This window comes from Oscarella lobularis, chromosome 19 (assembly GCF_947507565.1).
Source record: "Oscarella lobularis chromosome 19, ooOscLobu1.1, whole genome shotgun sequence".
Lineage (NCBI taxonomy): Eukaryota > Metazoa > Porifera > Homoscleromorpha > Homosclerophorida > Oscarellidae > Oscarella > Oscarella lobularis.
In genome coordinates, this window is record NC_089193.1 from 1,086,430 (window position 1) to 1,106,704 (window position 20,275).

Here is a 20,275-nt window from a genome sequence, read left to right on the forward strand (position 1 = left end):
CCGGGAGACGTTCCTACGTCACGACTCACGCGAGCCAGAAACAATGCTTCTTCTCGCTGCATTGTTCTCGCTCGTTTGCGGTTCCCTTGCCGTGCGCGGTCCTCTAGTCACGGCAAAGGTTGGACTTAGCCAAGCCGTCATGTTCTGCCATCGAGACCCTCGTTGCAGGTTTATCTGGACATGGAGATCGGCGGAGAAGAAGCAGGCCGGATCGTAATCGGCGTATTCGGAAAGACAGCACCTAGAACAGTGCGAAATTTCGTTCTTCTGGCGTCCGGAGAGGTAAAAGACGCTAGACGAAATCGAAAAACGTTGGCAAATCGTCCGTAGAAAGGCTACGGATACGCGGGCAGCACGTTCCATCGCGTCATAAAGGATTTTATGATACAAGGCGGCGACTTCACAAGCGGCGACGGCGCAGGAGGTAAAAAAAATACGAGAAGAAAACGGGCTGCGGGGGCGGGGCACGTTCTTCCCCTTTTTCTTTCTTTCGTCCTCGTATAGGAAAAAGCATTTACGGACCGAAGTTTCCCGACGAAAACTTCAAGGTCGATCACGTCGGCGCCGGCTGGGTTAGCATGGCCAACGCCGGGCCCGATACGAACGGATCGCAATTCTATATAAATTCGGTGCGAACGCCCTGGCTGGACGGAACGCACACGGTATTCGGAAAAGTGCTCGAAGGAATGGTGAGTATAGATAATAATTAAATACGATTTGTAATTAGATTCATTTATTTAATTGAATTATATTAAGTCGATTGGATTTAATTGAATTACCTACGTTTAGAGCGTTGTGAGAATAATCGAAAGAACGAAGACGGACGCCGGAGATCGACCTCTGAAAGACTGCACGATTGCGCGAAGTGGTCTACTTCCGCTCGTCGGTCCCTTTCGCGTGCCTTTCGAACCGTCGCCCGAGTCCTAGTTATTGCTTGTGGGAGAATGGGGATTGCCTGCAAGAGATAGCATCTGCTGAGTCGGTGACTTAAAGCTTAAACTTCATCAGCGCCGTAGCGTTCATTCGAGTAGACTCTGACAGGTTCTCTTCATGTGAATGCGAGGAAAGACGTGGCTATGTGTCTCATGGCAACAGGTACGATGTAGTGTTTAGAGGAAAAAGCAACCAATTAATTTCCCGAACACCAGGGCGCGCGGGCCAAGCCCGCGCGCGCCCTGGTGGGAGGGGCTCTCAAACGTGATCGGGCAAAATCTCAAAGTGTGTGTCTGTCTGTCTGTCGGTAACGCTCACGTCACAATCGCTCTTAGGCCAATCACACACACAGGTGCCTTTATGACATCACATTCATTGTGATGTCATACTCTCCCGTATAATGAACGAAATGCTACCAAAAAAGGTGACGTCACAGTAGATAGTAACCCCGGATTATGTTCAATAGTTTGCAGCATAGATATAACAATATGCTGATTTGCCGCCAAGAATAAATACTATTGAACATAACGGGCACATAACAATGAGCTTACTTAGTAACGTTTATCAAGGGAACGCAGTAAAGGAACACGTTGGGTTTGTCGTGCTGCGAGCTTCGCTCGCAGCACGCAAACCCAACTGCGAGCTGATAATGGGCCTCGTGACACGAACACCCGAAGGGGCAGAAGTTAGGGCTAGGAAGGGGTAGCTCTGTGTCGCATGAGAGGTCAAATTGGCTAATTGTAGGGTTTTGCGGAAAATGATGCATGCCATGGTTAGGCAGTGTGATGCACATTATGCACATCAGCTTTCCTAAAATTAGAGTAATAAGAAATAGATACCGTGCTGAGGGTTTGGGGATCACATGATGGCTCACAAAAGGCCATCATTATTCCCCGAACACCAGGGCGTGCGCGGGCGAAGCCCGCGCGCGCCCTGGTGGGACGGGCTCTCAAACGTGATCGGGCAAAATCTCAAAGTGTGTTTCTGTCTGTCTGTCTGTCTGTCTGTCGGTAACGCTCACGTCACAATCGCTCTTAAACCAATCACACACACAGGTGCCTTTATGACATCACATTCATTGTGATGTCATACTCTCCCGTATAATGAACATGCTACCGAAAAAGGTGACGTCACAGTAGATAGTAACCCCGGATTATGTTCAATAGTTTGCAGCATAGATACAGTATAACAGTACTGTTATATCTATGGTTGCCACAAAGGATAAATAAACATAACGGGCACGTAACAAATAGCTTTATCAAGGAAATGCAGTTAAGGAGCACTTTGGGTTTGTCGTGCTGCGAGCGAAGCTTGCAGCACGCAAACCCAACTGCGAGCTGATAATGGGCCTCGATCGTGACCGAAGGGGCAGAGGTTGCGGTAGGGAGGTGCAGCTCTGGGCCACATAAGAGGTCAAATAAATTGTAGGTTTGTGCGGAAAATAAGGCATGCCAACTATAACGTGGTTAGGCAGTGTGATGAACATAGGCTTTTCTAAAATTAGAGTATAAAGAATTAGAGATCGTGCTGAGGGTGTTCGGGGATCACATGATGGCTCACAAAAGGCCATCATTATCTAGTCTAGTTCCCCGAACACCAGCAGGGGGGGTTGTGCGCTACCGCGCGCTAGAGACAAGGCTATTCCTCGAAATCGACGTTTTTCATTAGAAGTTCGTCGATTTCGCTACATCACGCTGTTAGTTACATTACGAAATGATGTCTCAAGGGGTATTTTTGTCAACCGAACGTATAGTTTAGGAGAAGTGAACCGCCTATTTTGCGACGCGAAACCGGTGTAGACTTCCAAGCGTGTACTAGGTTTTATTGCTCAAATCGACGTCTGATAGGTTGTAGAAGCCTGCCAATTTTTGAGGCGCTCTTCTTAGTTAGGCTGTTTGCAGTTATGGAGCCATTTAGCTCAGATTGGGTCTGTACCTCGCTGAAGTGCATCAACAGCGGGCTTACAAACGCGGGATTACCTTGCCTTGACCCCTCCTTGTACAATTAAGCAGCTGTGGTCCGTGTGGAGGAGAGCAGATGTAGCTCATCTAGTAGCCGGAAGCTGCACGTGAGGACTCGATTCTCCAGCGCCCGACGACGCTTTTGTTGCCGTCCGAAGTCCTGAAGTGGCGAAGAAGACCGAAGCTACTAGGATCTTTGCACAAAGCACTTTTAGAGTCGGCTTCAGCCTTAGTTCTGGTGCCTAAAATCCGTCGCCATTGAAGAAAGCCTACTAGAAGACGAGTAGGACTGCGCCTCAAAAATCGAGCACTTTTAGACAGGCAGTAGAAAGACATTTGGCAAAAAAGCGAGAGCGGAACAAGCACGGTTTAGGCAGTAGACGCGGAAAAAGGGAGAGGGTGGTAAGTCGCGCAGAAAGCCAGTGGCCGTCACCAAAACCCCACACACAGCAATCTACCTTCAAAAGCAACTCCTCGAATTGGTGTTTGTATTTTTTGCTGCTGCTAGAGCAGAAAGAAACGACTTTCCAAAAGAGGTGTGTCTCTAGCGCGCGGTAGCGCACAACCCCCCCTGGAACTCGATACTCCAGACCCTCGCGCGTTAAGGGGGTGTGGTTGGCAACCACACCCCCCTTAGGGTCTGGAGTATCGAGGCTAGGAACACCAGGGCGCGCGAGTGGGCGCGCGCCCTGGTGGGAGGGGCTCTCAAACGTGATCGGCCAAAATCTGAAAGTGTGGTGGTCATATCTGTCTGTCTGTCTGTCGGTAACGCTCACGTCACAATCGCTCTTAGGCCAATCACACACAAAGGTGCCTTTATGACATCACATTCATTGTGATGTCATAATCTCCCGTATTTTGAAGAAAATGCTACCGAAAACGTGACGTCACAGTAGATAGTAACCCCGGATTATGTTCAATAGTTTGCAGCATAGATATAACAGTACTGTTATATCTATGGTTGCCACCAAGGATTAATAAACATAACGGGCACGTAACAAATAGCTTTATCAAGGGAATGCAGTAAAGGAGCACGTTGGGTTTGTCGTGCTGCGAGCAAATTAAGCTCGCAGCACGCAAACCCAACTGCGAGCTGATAATGGGCCTCGATCGTGACCGAAGGGGCAGAGGTTGCGGTAGGGAGGTGTAGCTCTGGGTCACATAAGAGGTCAAATTAATTGTAGGTTTGTGCGGAAAATAAGGCATGCCAACTAACGCGGTTAGGCAGTGTGATGCACATAGGCTTTTCTAAAATTAGAGTGAAAAGAATTAGATAGCCTGCTGAGGGTGTTCGGGGATCACATGATGGCTCACAAAAGGCCATCATTATCTAGTCTGTGTTGAGTCGAGAGAAAAACTAGCAGCAATGAAAAGATACTCGACCCAAATTCTTCACGTCAATGTAACGCAATAATGCGTTATAGCAGAACTTTTCCTCTCCCATGTCGCGTAACATATCGTATTCCAAATTGATTTTGTGCGTTCCCGCGCGCAATACATAGGATGTCTTCGACTTATCGTAATAATGCCACGAATCGGTGCCTTTCGATCCGAACCCGTATAAGTGCACTTCATTGCACATTGTCAAAGCCAAGAAAACGGTTTGTAAGCCAGCCGTCGGAGTGTCTCTCAACGGACGAGGCAGTTGACCGAGTCGAATCCACGAGTAGTACCTGAGCGCCATCACTGCGGCATCGATCACGTTTCCCGACATGTGATGAAACTTTATCCCGTATTTCCTATTGCACTCCTTCATCGCCCGAAGAGTGCGAGGACGCTCTCTCCTGTAGTCCAAAACGATAAGCGCATCGAGTCGGGGATTTGTCGGCAGCAGGCTTTTGTCCGGGCAATCGCTCGCGCTGGGGCCGAGCACGGTGACGTCTCCGGGTCGACGTCCCACGTGCGACTCGTACCCGAGAAAGGGGGCCCAGTTCATTCGAAACACGAGAGAACTCGAGTCGATTTCTCGTCCGTACGTGTGATTGAGAAGGAGACTCGACGATCCGACGACGGCGCATCGATCGTGTTTTCGAATCGCGCCCAGAATGCGACGAGTCGAGGAAAAGTCGGTCGATCGCGTTCGTCCGGACGAGCAATCGAGACTAGGATAGTCGCTCGCGCAGCCTATTAGAGTCTCCAGTGCGACGCTAGACGCGCGCGAGTTCGTCGTCGGCCGAAGTCTCGTCGCTGAACAGTCGCGATAGCGGGCGATGAACAAAGGCCAGTAAACCGTGTATAACACCATGATCGATAGAATGCCGCCTGTTGCGACGAGCCCGATGCATGCCTTTCGGAAGCGTCTGAGCGCCATCGTTCTGTTCGGGGAAAGAAACAACCAAAATCTGGGAAGTCTAATAATGAGCCGAGACCCGCGGGGAGGGCAGGACAACTGCCCCCCCCCCCCCCCCCACCCCACCGTTGTACGGGTGGAGCCCGTATAACGACTGAGGGAGGCTCTCTCAAACTTGATATTTGGGCCGGAAGTGTATGTCTGTACAGTGCATCCCACATCCAATCAAAAAATGTATCGCACGTTTTCGATCCCTCCCAGCCCTTTCGAGCACTTCTAATTAGTCTCTAAACAGCGTTGCTGGCGTAAAATATCTCGCCCAAAAATGAGGCCCCAATAGGGTACACAGGGGAACAGAGCAACTAGGACTAAGGTCTTTGTCTAAAGTGCTTTAAGCACCTTTGTGTCGCTAAGATTGCTTTTCCAACATTTGCTAAACGGCTATACTGCCGATTTAGAGAGAAAAAAAGCAACTTTAGTCAACATGTTACTTAGAGACAAGCGCCTTCTAAATACTTCGACACCTGCTGCGCATTCGCTTTTGCACTAATCGCTGCGTGCTATAGCTTGTTTTGCAGAGAATTTACCCCTCTTTCTAACGGTATAATGCACGCGTCTATTTCTGGCTTCGTTTTCTCAAAAATTAGCCTAAAGGCGTATTCACAGTAACGACGCTAGGCCTTGCGTTGCGTCGAGCGTTGAGCGTTCGTCATTCACAGTAAAAACGCACACTAACGCTGTGACGTAATTTTTCGCCCAGCGTCAGCCAGCGTCGTCCAGCGTCATGACGCTGGCGATCGCAACGCGAGCGATCCTAGCGTCAAGGCCTTGCGTTCAACAAATAAAAACGCATCATTTTAGTCACGTGCTTGAAATGTAATTAAAACGCAAACGCAACGCTCGACGCAACGCAAGGCCTAGCGTCGTTACTGTGAATGCGCCTTAACGAATAAAACATTTCTATGTCAATCCACCCTTCCTATTGCGTTCCCACTCGGTTTTATTCAACTGATACACGGCCATGGCAGCTTGAGCATCCTGAACCTATAGTTATTACAATCTCTCTAATTAAAATTAATCAATCCACTAGCTCTCATTTTCTTACCGAACTGTGCTCAAAACGCTGTATGGTTATCCCTAGAAATTCCTCGGCAAGTCGTCTCAGAGAAGGCTTGTTTCCCTGCGAGGCAACCATGATGTAGACAAGAGAAGAGTACCATTAATTATCACTAGCAACAGCCATTACCTTATTAAGCGCTTGAAACGGCTTATAAAATGCAGTATCGCGAATTTTCGATTTAGGATGACTCAGCATTAGTGCCTAGTAGAAGAAAGAGTCAAAGAGCAGGCACATTAGAGTATAAGAAACTCACCGTGAAATCATTTCTTAAATCGTGCCCAACGACAACGCGACCCATTAACAAATCAGCGACTTCTCGTTGAACCGTATCAAATTTCGGAGCTAGAAAAACAATAATTTTAATTTAATTAATTAATTAATTGAATTTACCGTGTCGAACGTCTTTGGCTCGTACGCCGCTAACGAACGTCCTGTAATCCGTCACCTTTTCCTTTTGGGCGACGAATGTGTCGTAGAGGACGTTGCCATGGGAATTGACTATGGAAACCCGAGCGAGAGCGCTTTCCTTACCGCTATGCCCGATCCCCACCATCTCGCAATCAATCGCAACCGAATCGGTTTTTCTAGTTTATTTATGCGCACGTTAGCGTTGCGACTAACACTTTTAGCAGGGATAGTACCCTTTGTAGGGACCCCGTACGAGAGATCTCCGATCGTCGATCGTTCTTCTGCGAGCGGATGAGTTCTTTGTCGTTCGATCGGTCAGCGTTATCTTACTTTGGAGTCGTCGGCGGCGCGGTAGAGTCTTCTCGAGGTCTCTTTCGCTTTCTATCTCTGCGTTTTTGTTTGAGGAAGTCGGCGATCTCCTAATGCGTCGACTTTGAAGCGCTTGTCGTACGCTAAACGGCTTTGCGGGACCTGTTCGGACGCTAGTCGCTTCCAATTCGAAGAATAGTCTTTTGGATCTTTCGGACGAGGTGGAAGAACTTTGTCCGCCATTTTGCAAGAAATGCCCGGATTAGAGTAGACAGAGATAAGTCTCTAAACGTTGTTTTTATACCAATTAATTAAATGCATGTAACTTTTTTGAATTAAAACTCGTTAACGCTCGACATTTTCTTTTTTTCATTCACCGTTTTATGACGTGTCGCTCTATTTGAGCTCCCGTATACGAAACTATGCCGAACTGCCCAAAATGCGGAAAGGCCGTCTATTTCGGTACCCCAACGGCGCGTAATTGCACAAAGAAGTACTGACAAGCATTTCTAGCCGAACGAATCTCGTCGATCGGCTACGACTGGCATCCCGCGTGCCTTCGCTGCGTCGAATGCGGCAAACGACTTCACCCGGGCCGCCACGCGGAGGTAGGCCGACGCGAGAGCGTCGAAACGACTCTAACCGATCGCGTCGCAGCACAAGGGCAAGCCCTACTGCGACGTTCCGTGCTACAGCGCTCTTTTCGGTCCGGTGGGATACGGACGCGGGGGCGTGACCGAACACGCCCTTACAACCTCCGTTGCTACCGACTCGCCGACGAAGGCGACGTCCGATTCGGCCGATTTGGCGTCGAAAATTCGCCAATACAATTTATACCTTCAAGGAAAACTCGAAGAATTAACGAGTCGCGAGGTAAAAGAAAAGAAGAGAGAGTGCATGTAATGTATATATAAGTAGAGAGTGTTAACATAGTTAAGTGGCGACATCATGTACCTATTTTTATTTCCTCGTCTAGATCAAGGGAAAGTTGATATTCGAAGGCGTTTTGCACGTGTTCTGGGGTCTCAAGAAGCCGATTCGCCTGCGCAAGTCGTCCGAGTCGTCGAATCGTCGCATGTCGTTTCGCGCCGCGAAATCGCCGGGATCGTCGCCCAAAGTCGAGTCGAAGCACACGAGGAACATTCTGAGGAAGCAAATGCATCCGATGATAAGCGAAATAGCGGACGAACCCGGTTTAGAAATACGATTATTTTTAATTATTAATTATATTCGTGGTTTGCTTACGTAGGTAATGCGCATTCGTTGCGACGTCAGTTCGGCGGTCGGCGACCGCGAAAGGTCAGCAACGCGGCCGCTTTGAGGCCACCCGGAAAACGGGTACAAGACGTCTCGCTAAAAGAATTCTTTATTTTGAATTAAATAATAAACAGAAGGAGGAATCGTTTGTACCGCCCTATGGCACCTACGCCAATCTGCGAGTGTCGAGCACCTACACGACGACCGAAGTCATCGATATGCTACTCGAAAAGTTTTCCGTTAGTCGTCTTGGGGGATGGGGACGTCTATCTTTTTCTCATTTGTACGTTTGTCGGTGTAGATAGCAGACGGCACGGCTCACTTCGCTCTCTACGTTGCACACGATCACGGAGGTGAGCGAGTTATGAGACTACTACTAGTAGGTTTAAGAGGAGTTTGAGTTTACAATCGCGGTGTCGTTGTCTAAGCCCATGCGTAGACTTCCCATAGACTTAGACGGATGTAGACACTAGTAGCGCTGGGTTCCAAGGGGATGTAATGAATCCATACATGGGATTGGCTCTTTATTATCGACTTTAGGCGTCGAACGTCTTTCGCCGGATAGTTTTCCTTTGCAAGTTCGTCTGAAATTGGGTCCAAGTGAAGTGAGTTCTTTTTTTTTGTCTGTGTGACGATCCTCGTTTTTTTTTTCATTTTCGCCTTCTCTCTCTCTCTCTCTTTTACTAGGACGTGGCGAAGATTTTTATTATGGACGATTTGGACGAGGGAAGAGTCGACGTCACGCCAGAAGTGAGAATTGAAAATACTAATTTGCCTGTCTTTGAACAAGAAACTAAAAACTAAACGTCTCAAGGTCGCTCAGTACATCAATCTCGCCATTCCTGTATTGGAAGGCATATTGGCCAAATATCAAGAAGAAGAAGACCGAGAAGCGAACAAAATACGAGAACGGTAAGACCTTTTCTCCGCCCCCCCGTTCCCAGGCCCCACCCCAACAAAAAAATCTCCAACGCAGCTACAAATTGAAAAAGAAAGTCCTACAAAAAGCGATAGTCCACGTATTGGCCGAATCCTAAACAGAGGTCCACGTCATCTGTTTTCTCTCTCTCTGTGTTTTTTTTTGGACGTTTCAAATATTCCCTCGCTTTTTCTTTTTCCTATTTATTTATTAACGATACGCCGCGCTGAAGACCGCGCCAGCTGTTGATGAATATTCGAAAAATAAAAATCCGCCCGCTCTCCTTATTCATCCATCCGGACTCGCCCTGGTTCCCTTATACATCGATCCGCGCTGAAAGCGCTTCTCTCTTGCGTACGCGCGACCACGGTCACCACCCTCGCGTCGGTATGGGTCGACGATCTAACCGCATTGGAACGCGCCTAATAAGACCAAATTCGCTTGAGCGAATGCCGCTCGCTTGTCGGCGCGAGAGCGACCGTCGGAAGCGGGGACGCGTACTCGCGCCTAATCCGATTACTCGACGAGAGGCGGATCGCAATTTGATGTTCGTGTGTCGGGCGGGGGGAGGGATCCCTACTTTGAAGAATCGCGGATCGGGCGGGAGAGCGTCAGTTGCCGTTTCCGTGTTTCGAGGGAGTGAACGAACGTTGACAACGACGACGACGGAAATGCAGACGGCAAGCGACGACGAGTACGATCCAGCGAAAGACGACTCGATCAAGGATAAAAGTGAGACGGGGTTTGTTCGTGTCCGTGTTTGCTTCGAACCTCCATGGAAACTCGAGTTCGCGATCGCGAGTCCCCGGCCCCCCCCCCCCCCATTCGTCATCGTACAGTACCATGCATTTGAGTTTCTTTCTTTCTCGTGGGACTTGCGGTTCGTGTCTATTATCCATAATGTTTACTTTGTCGTCGTTTGGAGTAAGTTCGAGTTCGTTCCGTTGCTAACCTACTCGCTTTGCAGTTGTGATTCCGTCTTCGCGTCATCAGTCGAAGACGGCTCTCCAGCGCGGAATCAAGTCTCGCAACGCCAAGCTGACTCTCAAATGGTACGCACACACTGAAAGGGGGGGGGGGAGCTAGGGCGGATCGAACCCACTATATTTCCTCTCCCAATTTCCTTCTCCGACTCGAAAAGGCTTGAGGAGAATTACGAGGAGACGGAAGGAGTTTGCCTACCGCGAAGCGTCCTCTACACCCACTATCTCGACTTTTTCAAACGCCAGAATCTCACGCCGGTCAGCGCGGCGAGCTTCGGCAAAGTGAGTGGAAAAAAAAATGCCGTCGCGCTCGTGACGGATCCGCCTCCGCGAGGAGTCTATTACTAAACCCGAGCTCATCGTGTAGGTGATTCGTCAGAAGTTCCCTAACTTGACGACGCGTCGTCTCGGCACGAGGGGCCAATCAAAGTAAGTGATCATTACCACGCGCGATTAGGGGAGCGAACCCGTATCGGTGACCAAGCGAAATTTGATTTCCCCATCGCCGCCCTATTGTCCTATTCCTGGCCCTCGCCGACTAAACCCCATTAGGAGGACGATTAGAAGTCAGGTTGCGTCGAAACTAGGTATCATTACTACGGCATTGGCATCAAGAAGACGTCACCGTACTTCAGTTCCGTTTACACGAAAAAAGGACTTACGAGGTATATTTAGTATCAACCTTGTTCGATATGCACAAATATCATACTCATTTCATTAAGATTTTCTAAGGGAGCTGCTAAGCAAGAGGCAAGAAGGACCACCGTCTTAGTTTCCTCTATATAGTGAATATTTCCCTTTTTAGCAGGGAAACTCTTTGTATTCGACGACGTCCTGTAGTGGAACGTTGCTTCCCGATTTTCCATCAGTCAACGAGTTTAACTTCCCCGAAGGCGTGAGCCTGTCGAAGGTAGGACCGTGTGCATGCATATGCGAAACCCTCCCTCCCTCCCTCTCGAACGAAAGCGATTGTCAGGTGGAAACCTTTCTTATGATGTATCGAACGCACTGCCAGCGAATCGTCGATACGATCGTGAGAGCCAATTTTGCCGAGGTAGGAACCAAAGTCTTTTTTTTTCAAAAGCCAGACTATAACTTATATATCTATATAGATTCACGACTTTCTGTTGCACTTTTGGCAAGCAATGCCGTCTCACATGATGTCCGTTCTGAGTTGCGACGCCGTCGTCGATCTGATAGCCGTGTGCGACGTGGCGCTCAATAAGGCGAGCAAACCGCAAATCTTTCGTCTCATCTTTTATGCAAAGTTGACTGACGTTAGACGCTGACGAGTGTTCTCATACCAGCCACTTTGCAACCCCTACCGGATACGTATGTATACTTAATTAGACAGAGCACCTCTAAGTGTACTTGGGGATTACTTATAGCTTGAGTCAAGAAATCAAACTTATAACGGAAGAATGGATCAGTTGGCTTTCTGTTGCCATGAGAGGCATTCCAGAGAATTTAAGGCAACAGAAGCTAAAACGTATATAAGTTAATAGTAGCATACAGTAGGCGTAACGTTTTTGCCTTCCTTCTCTAGTCGCCGAGTCCTTTTGCCAATCTCTGAAACGGCAAACGTCTTTGATACACTTCGCCCAGGCAACTACTAGGTTATATTTTTTTGTTATATTTTCTCACTCCGTTTCTTGAATAGGCTGCCAAGGGGGTTCTCAGAAGCTCCGATATGGTTAGTCACATGCTCGTCGATTGGCGAGGAATCGACTTTCCCAGCGTTCGAACTCAAATGACGTTTTCCATCATCGACAATCCGAAAGGCACGGCTGAATTTATTGACGCAGGTATTTAATGAAATCAGAATAGGGCGACACATTCAATAAGGATTTTTTGTTTTTTTGTAGTTGGTTGTGAATTTGAGCAATTGTTTATCAAACAGGCAACGCTGGAAATTTATTTCGAGTGGTTGGACAGCTTAGTCCAGGAGAAAGTGGTGGAGGTAAGAAATAATTAATTAAGTTGAGAATACATGAAAGAGTCCGTGGTGGTCGTGCAGAAAGCCGGCGAGTCGTCAGGCACTTCCTTCTCCGACGAGTCGAAACGTTTTATGAAGCGATGGGTTTACTTTGGCGAACTGGTCGTCAAGGAGCTGACGCTTCACAGCGCGCCAAGTTTTGGTATAGTCGAGAGAGAGACGATGAAATGACGTTCCTTTGACTCTTTATCTCTTGACAGGCTCTTTTCATCTTCTTTATCTGACCTTGCTCGAATACGTCACCTATCTTCTGGAGTCGCTTGGCGATCAAAAAAGCCACGACTCGGCTTTGGGAGCGTTGGCCAAATACAAGAAGAATCAAAGTGATCCTTTACTCTTCTTCGTTATTTTTAATAACTAATAATTTTTTTGACTAGTCGCTCGGCAACAGCCGATGTTTGTATCGGTAAGCGATTCGACGCTTCAGCCTCTGCAGCAAATTCAACCGTACAGCAACAGCGGCAGTCTGTCTCTACCCTTTGCCCCCAGTGACCAGATGTCCTTGGTGCAGCCGCGACAGCCGTTATACCAAAGCAATCAGCAAAGCTACGTCATGGGCGGCTACAGCGAGAGCTCCGCCGTTCAGACGGCGCCCGTCTCCGCCTATCCATATCAACACTCCGCCTACCCAGGTGGACTTACGGGGGGCTTTCAGGACTATGCCAGTGGCATGAGTGGACCAGCAGGCACAATGGGTGTTGTCCCCGTCGACCAATGTCTCATGTCGTACTCGAGGCAAGATCGCGACCTATTTTCGGTTCTAGCCTAAGCGAGAAGACTAAAATTTTAATTGATTCGATATTTATATTTGCTTATTTCTTGAAATCAATTTTTTATTTGAAACACGTGTATCTATAAATTCGATTACGTAGTTTGCGCGTCGCGTGACGACGCGAGTCACATGCACGCAGGACTCGGATGCGGTCAAAAAACTGATCGAGCCGGGTGAGCACATCATTGGCTCATCGAGTTCCCAGCAGTGCGCAATGCCTCTCAAAGTCAAAGTAGCGAGTCCGAACGTCTCGTACACGAACGAGGCGATCCATTCGACCTACACCTATCGCACGACGCTCGTCGAAGCGAATTCGGACGCGTCGTTCACCGCCACGCCGCAGGCGACGACGTTCGAATTCAAAACGAGTCTCGAGGTGCTCGAAAAATCGCGAGAACGCGTCGCTCCTCCCCCTCTCCCTTCTCGAGACGCTTTCGCTCGCAGGTGCCGCGTCTCGGGCTCATGCTCGTCGGCTGGGGAGGCAATAACGGTTCGACTCTCACCGGATCGCTCATCGCGAATCGATTCGGAATGCGCTGGCGCACGAAAGACGGAGAAGTGGTACGATCGTTTGGGGGCGTGGCGGAAGGGGAAGGGTGAAAGGTCACCTGTGTAGAAATCCAACTACATCGGTTCGATAACTCAATCGTCGACAGTTTGTCTCGGAACCGATTCAAGTACTGCTCTTAGATATTAATTTATTTATTTTATCGATTCAAGTGCTCTTTAGAAACTTCAGATATTAATTAATTATTTTAATTTAATTATTTATTTCTAGGTGGTGTCGAGCAATATGTCGCCTTGGGCGATCTTCTTCCCATGGTCCATCCGAACGATATCGTGATCGACGGCTGGGATATCAATTCGTGCGACTTGGCTCGAGCGATGGAACGCGCTCGCGTGCTCGACTACAATCTCCAAGTTCAACTCAAGCCTCACATGGAGAAGCTGCGACCGCGTCCGTCGATCTATTGCCCGGATTTCATTGCCGCCAATCAGGCCGATCGAGCCGACAACGTGCTCACCGGCACGAAAAGGGAGATGGTCGAGCAACTGAGAGCCGATATACGAGACTTCAAAAATAAACAAAAACTAGACAAGGCAAGATTCCATAATATATAACGATGAATAATTTCATTATTTGATTTCTAGGTGATTGTTCTGTGGACGGCCAATACGGAACGATTCTGCGACGTACGCGCCGGTCTCAATCTCTCGGCCGACGACCTACTCGCCTCGATCGATCGCAACGAAGACGAGATATCGCCTTCGACTCTGTTCGCCGTCGCGAGCATTCGCGAGGGCTGCACGTACATCAACGGCTCGCCGCAGAACTCCCTCGTGCCGGGCGTCGTCGATTTGGCCGAGAAGGCGAACGTCTACGTCGGCGGCGACGATTTCAAATCGGGTCAAACGAAATTGAAATCCGTGCTCGTCGATTTTCTCGTCAGCGCCGGAATCAAGGTGAGGTTATTAATTAATTAATTAATCGCGTCGATTTTTTAAATAATTGGATTTTTAATTAATTAAGCCTCGGGCGATTGTCAGCTATAATCACCTTGGCAACAACGACGGAAAGAATCTCTCCGCTCCGGAGCAGTTTCGTTCGAAGGAGATATCCAAGAGTAATGTCGTCGACGACATGGTCGAATCGAATAGGATTCTGTACGAGTCCGGCGAGAAGCCGGACCATTGCGTCGTCATCAAATACGTTCCCTTCGTCGCCGATAGCAAACGAGCGATGGACGAGTACACGTCGGAGATATTCATGGGTGGTCTCAATACGATTGCCGTGCACAATACATGCGAGGTACAGTGATCTTTATTATAGACGACTTCTTCACTCTGTTCCTATATAGAGGCTCCTAGGTTGTTCTTATATTTTGCTTCTGTTTCTTCTATTAGGATTCTCTCTTGGCTTCTCCCATCATTCTCGATCTCGCTATTCTCGCCGAAATGTGCGAGAGAATTTCGCTCCGAAAAGGTAGGGCCAAGCGTCCCCTCCCCCGTTGTAAACGCTCGCCGCATAGGGCAAAATAAAAGAGTATCCCATTTTTTATAAAAACATAGCCAATCAAGTACAGTATAAACGTTTGGCCGAGGTAAAAACGTCGAGAGAGAAACAAGTCTAAACGAGTGCTTCTCTTTTCTATGCGCGATCTAGAGGGCGATGTCGATTACGCGCATTTCAATTCGGTTCTATCGCTCCTGAGTTATCTCCTGAAAGCGCCCATGGTTCCGAGAGGAACGCCGATTGTGAACGCTCTCTTTCGTCAACGGGCGTGCATCGAGAACGTCTTTCGCGCCTGTCTCGGTCTCGAGCCCCAAAATCACATGCTCCTGGAGCACAAGCTCGCTTCGCCCCAGCAGCTGTCGGCTCTCAGTGCGAAAAGGGTTAATAAAGAAAGGGTTGGCGGCGGCGAAAAGCAGAGCGTTTCGGCGAGCGGTGATACGGCGAAGTTTCGTCCCTTGGATCGAATGATTCAAGCCAAGGAATCGTGACGGGGTTCGTATGGCGATCCACGTACGCGCGGGTACATTGTCTATTATTTGCGCCTTTTTTTTGTTGTTCCTTTATGTTATTTTGTTGGAATATTTATGCGTAGGCGAATTGGCTTAAAACTGTCTCATCCTTTTATCGTCATGCGAAGTGACGAAGCTTCAAAGGTAGGCATGCACGTTTGCATTTAGAAGGAACGGGTGTAGTGCCTCAATGCAATACACAAGAAAGGACAAGGCAAACACACGAACATGCAAACGCCTACTAATATCTCAGTCAAAGTCCCACCACGAAAACGAATTAGTTTTCAATGTCTCTTCGCGATTTCTGTAGAGAGCATTGAAAGGGGCGCCAGTCGGACGTCCCGTCATGTTATAGACTATCGACTGCAGTTGCCCCGTTCCGGTTACGGGCAGAAACCAGCCGCTGAGATAGGGATCCTCGTAGAAACTGAACCATTCGCGCAAAGCGTGATTCAAAAATGTCCCGTTAACGAAATAAGAGGGATCGTTCACGAGATTGGTTTCTTCTTTGGGGTCCTAGGCGAAGGGATAACCGAATTAGATAAATAACGAGAACACCTCCTGACCGTGTCGAGATTATAGATTTCGATTTGGCCGGTCGCTCGGGTGACGTATTTCATGTGTTCCGCTCTAGCGGATCGAGTTTGCCCGTATTCACCAAAAAGATTTCTATAAACATGCCGTAAATTGATAATATTATGTGTATGTGTCGAGTTTTTTTACTTGAATGGAACCGAGTTCCCTTCGAGAATCGATTTGAAACTGCTTCCGGCAATGTTAATCGATTGCGGAAAAGTGAAATTGCCTGCATAGTCTAAAAGAGTCGGGGCGACGTCGATGACCTAGAAGAAACGACGACGAGATACCGATTAATTAACAGACTTTTAATAAAAATTTAATATTGCCTGAACGGGACTTTGCACTACGCGCGGTTTCAGCGCACCCTTGTGCCGAAATATCATGGGAATTTTGAGTGACGTGTCGAACATGTTGAGCGGATAGGCGGCATTGCCTTTGCCCCACAAACCATGCTATAAGATAGTCACTGCATTTTAAACGAGAAGCATTTCCCCCCCTCTTACATGACCCGCATTGAAACCGTGGTCACTCGCAAAAACGACCAGAGTATTATCCTCGATATCTAAGAATCTGCGTGTTTAAAATTATTTGTCAATATACTCTATAGAGACGTACCCAAATTTTTTAAAGTATCAATGAGCCTGCCTATGTTTTTGTCCATGGCGGTGACGGCGGCGTAATAGCCGAGCAAACACTGACGATTTCCCAAGCAGCTTCTCGTCAAGCCGCCCGTGTATTCAGCGTAAGGACTCATTGGTTCTTGAGGTAGAAAACTGAACGTGCAATTGGAATCTAGAAACAAACTTGCCCGAACTATATAATCAGAGAAAATAAGTTTTACATACATAAATCGACTATTTCTTTTGGATGCATCGTGTCGGCTTTTCCGTCCGACCCCGTGTAGGGAGAATGAGGCGAGGTGTAGTGAACGGAAGCGTAGAACGGCGTTTTAGAAGTCGACTCTACATAGAGAGATAAAACCCTAAGCAATAGTCAATTCATCTATTAACTCGTATGATTAGTGATGAAGCCAATGGCATCATCTGTTATGATATCGGTGATGTAGCCCTTTATGTGAACGCAGGTCTCGTTTTGAACGAGCGGCGGATCATTGTAGTTTCCCCCGCCGCTTTGATGCACAAACCAATGACTAAATCCGTGCTGTGGGTGAGGAGAATCTCCCAGATGGTACTGGAGCAAAATAGCGCAATCGCCTGGTGTACAATTTTATCTCCTAGTCGGTCACCTTTCCGCTCATGCCGCAAGTGTAGCCTTCCTGGGATAATACGTCCTGAAAAACCAGTACATTTAAAATGTTCTGAGCAACCCACTGTGATGTAGCGTATAAACAGGGTGTATTTCTCTTGTGACAAATTCATAATTATTATTATTATTATTGATACTTAAACAGAGCGAATTTCTAAAGATAATTATTATTGATACTGTTCGTACGGTGTAAGCAGTTTCTTCTTTTGAGTAAGATATTGGATGTCCTTCACAACCGTTTCCTCCTGCAATCCAATCATGCCTGAAATTCATATAGACTATAAAAGTATTTAAATTGTTTCTATTTATTTTGTACACGCCGTGTTGGCTTGGCAATCTTCCTGTAAAATAGGAGGTTCTGCTTGCCGAACATACGGGCGTGTTGCAAAAAGCATTTTCAAATCTAAAATTCTGTCACAATTTCTCATAATAAATTTGTTGCATTTAGGAGCACTTTATGCCTTCTTCGGCCAACATGTCAATATTGGGCGTCATAATTTCAGGATTCCCGTACGTTCCGGCGGCCCACTGTCGAAAGAACTCAGTAGAGCCGAAATTCAATGAGCAGCTCTGTCAAACAACCTGTCCCATATCATCAGCTAATATGAACAAGATGTTCGGACGATCGGCAGCTGAGCCGAGCCCGAAACAGATCGCCAAAACGACTCCAAATCGCAACATAACAAAAACAAGAAGGCGTTCACGCACGCTAACTGTTCACGTGCGGCCGAAAAGCGACCTTCTTTTGGACACAGAATGGTATTCGACTCGAGCGAGAAGTCGTCGATCCTATGCCAATCGCCTCTGTCTTTCCCCGCAGAGCTTTTTCGGACTGGGGGCCTCGGCTGAGGTCGAAGTAACGCTGTCCGATTACGAAAAGCGCAAAAAAGTGGAAATTCGCAACGAGGACGGGAAGAAAGAAAAGCTCTTTCTATTCTACGACGGCGAAACGGTCGCTGGAAAGGCGAGCGACGCGAAACGGAACGAGTACGAGAGTATTCACGTGACTTCGTTTCACTTTTTAGATCTTCGTTCGCCCGAAAGGAAAGAAAGTCGAACATCAGGGCATTCGAGTCGAATTCGTGGGACAAATTGGTACGATTTTTTTAATTATTCAATTAATTATTTTTTTCGAATATTTAATTTTTAGAGTTGTTTTACGATCGCGGGAATCATCACGAATTCTCGTCTCTCGTCCAAGACCTGGCTCCGCCGGGAACTTTGGACAAGGAGAAAAATTTCGATTTTCAATTTCTTCACGTCGAAAAGCCATACGAAAGTTACACGGGTGCAAACGTTCGACTCCGGTAGAAATTTTTTTTTGATCTACTTTCTCGACGGAGGATTATTTATATATTGATTTATTTCTTAGATATTTTTTGAGGGTTACTATAGTGAGACGGCTTTCGGACATCGTGAAGGAACTCGACTTGGCCGTCCATTCGCTGGCCGCCTTTCCCGAAATTAATAGCAGGCAAAAAAAATTAAATTTTTATATATGTTTATATATAATTGTGTGCGTAACCAGTATCAAAATGGAAGTGGGCATTGAGGATTGTCTTCACATAGAGTTTGAGTACAATAAGTCAAAGTAATCGTAATACGTACATGTGAAATGTAATAGTAGTAGTAGGACGACTTCTCTACTCTAGATATCATCTCAGGGATGTGATCGTTGGCAAGATTTATTTTCTTCTCGTTCGAATCAAGATCAAGCATATGGAACTGGCGATCATAAAGCGAGAATCCACTGGAACAGGTACATAGAGTCGATACAAACCCCCCTCTCTCTGACTCTTCAACACTTAGGACCCAATACATACAATGAGAACGATACGGTAGCGAAGTACGAAATCATGGACGGGGCTCCCGTGAAAGGCGAATCGATTCCCATTCGTCTCTTTTTATCCGGCTACGAATTGACGCCGACGATGCGCGACATCAATAAGAAATTCAGCGTTCGCTACTATCTCAATCTGGTGTTGGTCGACGAAGAGGAAAGGCGATATTTCAAGCAACAGGTATTGCATGTTTTAACGCGACGACTTTTTAAATTGATTAATTAATTAATTGATTAACCGAAAAGGAAATTACTTTGTGGCGAAAGGGAGATCTCAAATCGATTCGAAAGCAACGAGCTGAGGTAGCCAAGGGAACCAGTTAGAGAGAAATGAACCCGTTTCCCCCCTCCCTCCCCGAGTGCACGCGTCCTTTTGTGGTGTGAAATCTGCATGGCTGATAGAATATTGTTCTTTTTGTATTGCACGTGCTACATAACCAAATGATCAAGAAATACCTCTCAGACTTCATCATGTACCCTTTACAGTACTGTAGATGCCTACGTAACCGTCTTACAGACTGTCTTACAGTACTACCTGAGATTAAATAGGAGACATACAATTTTTAACAGTCGCTGCGAGGCTAGCGTGCTCTAGCCCGATGACCCACCCAATGGACTTTCAGAATCCGTGGGACGTCGTTCGCCGGCACACCGTCCAATTTTCCGAAGGCCTTCGCCTAAGTCAAACTCTACTTTCGGCTCTACGAGAGCGCAATCTCTTGCTCGACGAAGATTACATCGAGCTCTGTCGCAGCGACTTGCCTCGCGACGAGAAGATCACCCGACTGCTCATCGGCATCCTACCCTATCAGGATCCGTCTCGAGTCGACGCCTTTTTCGACGCGATAATCGTCGCCGGTCAGGAATTTCTCGTAAGGGACGTGGAAAAAAAAGAAGGTCACGTGTCCGTCACGTTGCAAATTAATTACAGATAAATAATTAGTTTCTATAGGTCGACTTCTATCGACTTTGAAAGTCGGCGGCGGCGCGTCTCTTGCGACTTCCGTGGATCGAAGTCGAAAACCGACTCCTGCCGAGCTGAATCGACTCGCCTTCGACATCTTGTCCTGCTGGGAGAGAGTGGCACGGGAATTGGAGCCGGACAGGGAGGACGTGCAG

The 20,275-nt window shown here is 47.6% G+C and overlaps 8 protein-coding genes across 9 annotated transcripts; 5 read left to right on the forward strand and 3 right to left on the reverse strand.

Annotated features, from left to right (window-relative positions):
• The first annotated feature begins 2 nt into the window (after nucleotides 1-2).
• LOC136198779 (peptidyl-prolyl cis-trans isomerase B-like) lies at nucleotides 3-999 on the forward strand. Its single transcript, XM_065988816.1, has 5 exons — nucleotides 3-118; nucleotides 169-282; nucleotides 331-424; nucleotides 505-689; nucleotides 790-999. The coding sequence occupies exons 1-5, from the start codon at nucleotides 44-46 to the stop codon at nucleotides 925-927; spliced, it is 606 nt and encodes a 201-aa protein (XP_065844888.1). The 5' UTR covers nucleotides 3-43; the 3' UTR covers nucleotides 928-999.
• A 3,125-nt stretch (nucleotides 1,000-4,124) lies between these two features.
• LOC136198773 (alpha-2,8-sialyltransferase 8B-like) lies at nucleotides 4,125-5,270 on the reverse strand. Its single transcript, XM_065988810.1, has one exon. It carries the CDS (start codon nucleotides 5,203-5,205, stop codon nucleotides 4,252-4,254), a length of 954 nt encoding a protein of 317 aa, XP_065844882.1. The 5' UTR covers nucleotides 5,206-5,270; the 3' UTR covers nucleotides 4,125-4,251.
• An 842-nt stretch (nucleotides 5,271-6,112) lies between these two features.
• On the reverse strand, nucleotides 6,113-7,288 carry LOC136198777 (RNA exonuclease 4-like). The gene is made up of 8 exons (XM_065988814.1): nucleotides 7,184-7,288; nucleotides 7,043-7,131; nucleotides 6,946-6,993; nucleotides 6,695-6,888; nucleotides 6,558-6,646; nucleotides 6,431-6,505; nucleotides 6,290-6,364; nucleotides 6,113-6,228 (listed from the first exon to the last, which is right to left on the reverse strand). The coding sequence occupies exons 1-8, from the start codon at nucleotides 7,262-7,264 to the stop codon at nucleotides 6,145-6,147; spliced, it is 735 nt and encodes a 244-aa protein (XP_065844886.1). The 5' UTR covers nucleotides 7,265-7,288; the 3' UTR covers nucleotides 6,113-6,144.
• Nucleotides 7,289-7,420: 132 nt separating this feature from the next.
• Nucleotides 7,421-9,484, forward strand: LOC136198769 (ras association domain-containing protein 4-like). The gene is made up of 11 exons (XM_065988806.1): nucleotides 7,421-7,483; nucleotides 7,535-7,629; nucleotides 7,679-7,894; nucleotides 7,998-8,214; nucleotides 8,271-8,359; nucleotides 8,413-8,517; nucleotides 8,580-8,631; nucleotides 8,819-8,883; nucleotides 8,966-9,028; nucleotides 9,093-9,190; nucleotides 9,255-9,484. Exons 1-11 carry the CDS (start codon nucleotides 7,444-7,446, stop codon nucleotides 9,313-9,315), a joined length of 1,101 nt encoding a protein of 366 aa, XP_065844878.1. The 5' UTR covers nucleotides 7,421-7,443; the 3' UTR covers nucleotides 9,316-9,484.
• A 284-nt stretch (nucleotides 9,485-9,768) lies between these two features.
• Nucleotides 9,769-13,040, forward strand: LOC136198739 (transcription factor RFX4-like). 2 transcript variants are annotated; one of them, XM_065988763.1, is made up of 17 exons: nucleotides 9,769-9,929; nucleotides 10,165-10,249; nucleotides 10,339-10,462; nucleotides 10,548-10,609; nucleotides 10,768-10,845; nucleotides 10,903-10,930; nucleotides 10,989-11,090; nucleotides 11,157-11,234; nucleotides 11,293-11,406; nucleotides 11,463-11,512; nucleotides 11,569-11,669; nucleotides 11,727-11,785; nucleotides 11,841-11,985; nucleotides 12,046-12,140; nucleotides 12,198-12,318; nucleotides 12,377-12,499; nucleotides 12,554-13,040. In XM_065988763.1, exons 1-17 carry the CDS (start codon nucleotides 9,869-9,871, stop codon nucleotides 12,943-12,945), a joined length of 1,818 nt encoding a protein of 605 aa, XP_065844835.1. In that variant the 5' UTR covers nucleotides 9,769-9,868; the 3' UTR covers nucleotides 12,946-13,040. The 2 variants fall into 2 exon arrangements, with proteins under 2 accessions (XP_065844835.1, XP_065844833.1); XM_065988761.1 differs by having other exon boundaries at nucleotides 9,770-9,929; nucleotides 10,986-11,090.
• Nucleotides 13,041-13,084: 44 nt separating this feature from the next.
• On the forward strand, nucleotides 13,085-15,570 carry LOC136198749 (inositol-3-phosphate synthase-like). The gene is made up of 8 exons (XM_065988777.1): nucleotides 13,085-13,324; nucleotides 13,393-13,509; nucleotides 13,565-13,625; nucleotides 13,727-14,049; nucleotides 14,101-14,412; nucleotides 14,480-14,758; nucleotides 14,854-14,932; nucleotides 15,113-15,570. The coding sequence occupies exons 1-8, from the start codon at nucleotides 13,163-13,165 to the stop codon at nucleotides 15,448-15,450; spliced, it is 1,671 nt and encodes a 556-aa protein (XP_065844849.1). The 5' UTR covers nucleotides 13,085-13,162; the 3' UTR covers nucleotides 15,451-15,570.
• Nucleotides 15,526-18,048, reverse strand: LOC136198750 (N-acetylglucosamine-6-O-sulfatase-like). The gene is made up of 13 exons (XM_065988778.1): nucleotides 17,899-18,048; nucleotides 17,771-17,844; nucleotides 17,633-17,719; nucleotides 17,503-17,578; nucleotides 17,297-17,341; nucleotides 17,061-17,241; nucleotides 16,896-17,012; nucleotides 16,666-16,842; nucleotides 16,554-16,612; nucleotides 16,377-16,502; nucleotides 16,195-16,313; nucleotides 16,038-16,140; nucleotides 15,526-15,987 (listed from the first exon to the last, which is right to left on the reverse strand). The coding sequence occupies exons 1-13, from the start codon at nucleotides 17,995-17,997 to the stop codon at nucleotides 15,721-15,723; spliced, it is 1,530 nt and encodes a 509-aa protein (XP_065844850.1). The 5' UTR covers nucleotides 17,998-18,048; the 3' UTR covers nucleotides 15,526-15,720.
• LOC136198783 (vacuolar protein sorting-associated protein 26B-like) lies at nucleotides 17,957-19,620 on the forward strand. Its single transcript, XM_065988819.1, has 9 exons — nucleotides 17,957-18,075; nucleotides 18,137-18,280; nucleotides 18,342-18,411; nucleotides 18,467-18,623; nucleotides 18,689-18,790; nucleotides 18,845-18,907; nucleotides 18,969-19,075; nucleotides 19,126-19,337; nucleotides 19,403-19,620. The coding sequence occupies exons 1-9, from the start codon at nucleotides 18,073-18,075 to the stop codon at nucleotides 19,478-19,480; spliced, it is 936 nt and encodes a 311-aa protein (XP_065844891.1). The 5' UTR covers nucleotides 17,957-18,072; the 3' UTR covers nucleotides 19,481-19,620.
• The last annotated feature ends 655 nt before the right edge of the window (nucleotides 19,621-20,275 follow it).